Raw genomic sequence first — 5263 nt, 5'->3', positions numbered from 1 at the left:
GTGTGCGTGTGTGTTTCGGGGGGATGGAGAAAAGCAAGAGCAACAGAGGAGGATCTTGCTTCCATTCCTGCCGTGTATTAGAAAAACATTAAGAGAGTGATTTCACCATGTTTTTTTGTATATTTGAGAGTTAACGTTGTAATTTTCTTTGTGGACACTCCTGTTGTTAAGCCTACAAAATGAGTTTACTATAAACAACATTTCCCATGTTTCCATTTTTCCTTATCACCCATAACCACGTTAACACTGATAGTTGAGCTGAGTGAGTTGAGGGGGTTTCATCAGAAAGGGTCCATTACTGAAATGGACAAAAATCCCAGCTGAGCTCAGAATCTGAAACATTTACTATTTGCGCAGCGAACGCGCAAACGTTTGGTGATTACAAAGTTGCAGTAAGTTTGAAGGAAGTCTGCTCGTTAGGACATTCTTCGGGGGATTTTAAAAGGGGTTTACTAAGATTAGGCTCTTCGTGCTTTTTCACGTGAAATGAGCCTTTATAAGGCCTCTTTTTTGTTGGAGCGGTGTTGCGCTACACAACTTGAAAAAGGTCTCGTTTTTTTGTGAAAAACTGTATTTTGTGCATTTCAACATGGCAGCGTATACATTACCGGAGGGATTCACGGAGTTTGATATGTTTACATTCGGCTCAGGGCTTCTTGTTGCGGGTAAGTGGACCGATAATACCGGAAGACATGTTTCACTTTCTGCGAGAACTACAAGGACAGCTCATTCTGAAACCATTTTCTTTGATTATATAAGCAAGAATACACCGCCCGTTTTCCTCATTGTGATGTTTGGAGTGCAGCCGTTTTTTTCAGTTACAACCATAACACTGTGCTGATAACAACAATGTGATACCAGAAATTAAAAGGGGCATTTCTCTATTTTTTTCCACTTTCAGGCACGCTTGGATTCTTCCTCAATGCCATCAGCATTGTGTCTTTCCTCAGAGTGAAGGAAATGTGGACTCCCAGTAACTTCTTTGTGTTCAATCTTGCTGTGGCTGACATCAGTTTGAATATTAATGGACTCATAGCTGCATATGCGAGCTACCTCAGGTATCACACAGAGGACACACTGAGGGTTTAAACATATTTTCCTTACACAGGCCCCTTTTTTATCATGGTGGGCGTACAACATTTTGTTTTGAAAATCAAAAAAGGCATAGTATTAGGAGGGTTAGTATTATTGGGTAGCACAATCATAATAAGCCTTTTGCTTTCATAAACTACAATGCCCTTTATTCAGTGTGTAAAGTTCCCGTTTTGTAAGCTACCTAACAGCATCTTTATTGAAATGTTGCAACATTTAAATAGGCTATGTTTATGTCCTGTTTAAACCTCTTATACATTTTATTTAGTGGTTCCCAACCGGGTCGTCAGCAGGCTGGATTACACACAGATTGACACACTAGTCACTATTGACCCCAATATTTATTTTATATGAATTACACAAAAAATCTATTCATTAAAATGAACCATGAAAGCACAATAAACTAAAATAGTAAAACTAGCCATTAAATGAATAGTGCTCCATACAAAGTGAACAAACTAATTTTCTATTTCTTCTATTACCACTGACTAACTTTAACATAAGAGCCTACAGGCCCGGCTGCAGCTTGCTTTGATAATCAAGCCTTGGTCATTGGGAAGATAAATCTGATGATTAGTGTCTTTTTTGGACTTTTTTTGGGTGACACATTGGAGAGTTATGCATAGGATGTTGACTGAATAAATCTGATTTACTGCTCACAGACAATTTCAACTTTTGATAAAGAGGTTGCAAGGCTTTGCTTGACTACAAACCAACTTGCTTTTACAGTCTGATGATATAATATGTAATATTGGGTTTAGGCAACATTCATCTGCATGCTGGAGTAGAATTCAAATTTATTGTCTTTTTCTAGATATTGGCCTTTTGGTCAGGATGGATGTGCCTATCATGGTTTTCAGGGCATGATAGCGGTTCTAGCGTCAATCAGTTTCATGGCTGCTGTCGCTTGGGACAGATATCACCAGTACTGCACCAGTGAGTACAACATAACACCAGTACTGCACCAATGTGATATAAAACTCAACTAAAGTAAATGTTTCTAATTTATAGTGTTACACCAAGTAATATATATTTAAGTTATAGACTAATTTTGGACAACAAAACAACAGATGTCTTGATGCCATCATGGTGACAGTATTTGTAAAACACTATGACACTCAGTATTTAACCATGTCATTAAGTCTTTTCAGATTTTTTTTTTTTTTTTAATTATCACATTAAACTGAATTTCTTAGATTTGGTTGCAGTTTGCTTTTGTTTTTGCTGCAAAAATAGCTGAAAAATATCAACACACATGCCATTAGCTATCTACAAACAACATATCAAATGTCTACTTAGATCTAAATGACATTATACATGTCTTAATTATGTAGGACAGAAGCTCTTCTGGAGCACTACGCTGACAATAACCAGCATCATCTGGATTCTTTCCATCTTCTGGGCTGCTGTTCCTCTTATGGGATGGGGCGTCTATGACTTTGAGCCTATGAAGACTTGCTGCACCTTGGACTACACCAGAGGGGACAGGTAGAGTTGTATAAAGAAATGATACTAAAACTGGAATGATGACATGAACGAAATGGCCAGTATGTTGTTTTCATTACTATCAATTCATGTTGCGATGTCTATATTCAGCCCAAAATGATGATTATTTATTTTTGACTAAACAACACCTACATCATAAGTATATGAAATGCAGCCGTCCATCGCATTTGGACAAATATTTACCGTATTACACATTATTTACTCATGTTTCTCTTTTCAACAGGGACTATGTGACCTACATGCTGACTTTGGTGGTGCTCTACCTGTTGTTTCCAGCTTATACCATGTACTCAAATTACGATGCCATCCACAAACACTTCAAGAAGACCCATCACCACAGGGTAAATGTGCAAAATCCATTTTATAGGAATATTCCACTTTTTCTTGTTTTGTTTTGAGGTTAAATCAGATTTGGGAGAGGAAATGCATTTTTAACCTGAACTTAGCTGACTTGTTTTAGCTGTGCATGTAGTGTTCATTATGTTATATTTGGACACAGAGACACACCATGATGTCTCCAACTTGTCACCAGCCACTGGAGTTGTGTGCTCACTGACAATCACAACAACTGTGGATTTGTGAAGTTATCATGCTAATGTTTGTGCTGGAGTGGAGTCAGAATTGAGTATTTTGCTTACTTGACAAATATGGAAAACACTAAATTATGATCAGTGGCAGTATGGGGAAAATGAATTTAATGCACAACTAGATAGTTGTATATTGTGATAGAAGCTATAACACTCTCATGTCTACAGCCAGTAGGCAATTAGCTTGGCCGGTGTTGCCAACACTTCTCCAATGAAAGTACCTAGCACTACCTCAAAAAGTCATGAAAAGCCCCTAGATGAACCTTAAAACTAATTACTCTGAGCAGCATAGCAGGGGAATGAATTACAATGTTTTCCAAATTTCTCACTTACCCCCGATGGCCTGAAGTCGCCAAATTTGTTGCTAGTCGCTTTTTGAAATAAAGCCGCTAAATCTAGCAAGAAAGTTGCCACTTGACAACACAGAGCTTAGCTTTGCATAAAGACTGAAACAGTGTAAAGAGCTAGCCAATAGACAATACATTGACCAGCACCTCTCAAGGCAAAGCTCACTAATTAACATAGTACACATGATTTGTTTAATCTGTGCACAAAACAGCAAGTCATGGTATTAAAAAAGGGTAAACTGAGACATATGTGCTGGAACTATTTCTTGGCCAGGGGCATGGACCCTTTTCTGTCTAGTTAGCTTACATATAACGTCTGCACAGCCTGTACATTGGCTTTGTGGCAAAAGAATGCCGACTGCACAAACAATCATACTGTAACCCACAAAATTGAAATGTAGTGTTCTTATTTCCAGCTGAATATTGTTAAAAATAAACCACCAATGTTCTAAATCCACTACATCGCATGTGTAATATCTTTGTTTTTCAGTTTAACACCAATATCCCTTTGAGGGTATTGCTGATGTGCTGGGGGCCCTACGTCCTCATGTGTATCTACGCTTGTTTCCAGAACACCAAGGTTGTATCTCCTAAACTAAGAATGGTAAGAACTAATTTAGTTTAATTTAATCTGACAGTTTTAGGGAACATATTCAACAGTCTTACTGATAAAAAAGGTAGGAAGGAAGTCATATTATTGCTGACTTAGTTTATTTAATCTGGCTAAACTGTTGGCTTGTTGGATGTGATCATTTGACCACTTATGATTTTTGTTGTAGCGAGGTAACCATGCTCCTATATTAGCAAATACTTTGTTTTCATGATGGCCAGAATGGCAAAAATGAGACCAAGTTGTAATAAACTGGAACTGTCCTTTATATTAAGTAGTTGCATGATTTAAATCCTTGTTTGTGCTTGCAGGTGCTTCCAGTTCTTGCAAAGACCAACCCTATCTTCAACGCTCTCCTTTTCTCCTTTGGAAATGAGTTCTACCAAGGCGGTGTGTGGCACTTCCTCACCGGGCAGAAGATTGTTGAGCCGGTTATTAAGAAGTCAAAATAAAAGGAAACTCATTATATTCTGGTGAAAAGTTTAGTATAATTTGCTTTCATTATAGGTTCCTGCAGTAAGCATGAATGGGCCATTTAGATGTGTGTCAGTTGAAATCTTTCCACATGTGGACAGTAACTCCTGACAATACAACATTTGGAGCCTAATACTGGATTTGTGTAAATCTATTAAATGTGTTGCAGGTAATTCATCCACTTTCAAATTACTGTATTCTTTCTACAGCAATTTGTCTTTAACCTGCACTGCTCCTCTGTCCGTATCAGACCACTGCCAATAAACCTATATTGTTGCTGCTTTTCTAATGTATGCTACATCTACTTTAAAATGTGTTTTTTTTTTAAAGCCGTGTAACTGAGCTGCTTTGAAGAAGAGCCCTGATTTCTGCAATTGACCAGCGTCAAAAGATGCCCTCTCATGACACAATTGTCTCAAGCATTTACGAAGCAGATTAATGACCTGTGTTTTTGTTCAGAAAACAGTTTTAGGCAATGCAACTTCTATAAATGGTGAGAAAAGCAGTCACTGTGTTAAGACTGTTTTATTCAATTGTTCTATAGTCAACACCTGGGGCTAAGTGAAACTTACTGCACTGTTAGTTCATAAACTGTTAAGAGGTAGATACTTTGGTAGATCACATAATTTCTTAACTTGGAGCTACAC

At 37.8% G+C, this 5263-nt stretch overlaps 1 protein-coding gene across 2 annotated transcripts; it reads left to right on the top strand.

Moving 5' to 3' along the window:
* The first annotated feature begins 321 nt into the window (after positions 1-321).
* On the top strand, positions 322-4900 carry rgrb (retinal G protein coupled receptor b). 2 transcript variants are annotated; one of them, XR_004655107.1, is made up of 8 exons: positions 322-665; positions 902-1058; positions 1907-2028; positions 2427-2580; positions 2822-2939; positions 4023-4136; positions 4454-4702; positions 4833-4900. XR_004655107.1 is itself a non-coding variant. In XM_034860957.1 (7 exons), the coding sequence occupies exons 1-7, from the start codon at positions 590-592 to the stop codon at positions 4592-4594; spliced, it is 882 nt and encodes a 293-aa protein (XP_034716848.1). In that variant the 5' UTR covers positions 322-589; the 3' UTR covers positions 4595-4900. The 2 variants fall into 2 exon arrangements, 1 of the variants encoding a protein (XP_034716848.1); XM_034860957.1 differs by having other exon boundaries at positions 4454-4900.
* Positions 4901-5263: the final 363 nt, after the last annotated feature.

Source organism: Etheostoma cragini, chromosome 21, assembly GCF_013103735.1.
Source record: "Etheostoma cragini isolate CJK2018 chromosome 21, CSU_Ecrag_1.0, whole genome shotgun sequence".
Classification (NCBI taxonomy): Eukaryota; Metazoa; Chordata; class Actinopteri; order Perciformes; family Percidae; genus Etheostoma; species Etheostoma cragini.
This window is presented reverse-complemented; position numbering and strand designations above follow the sequence as displayed.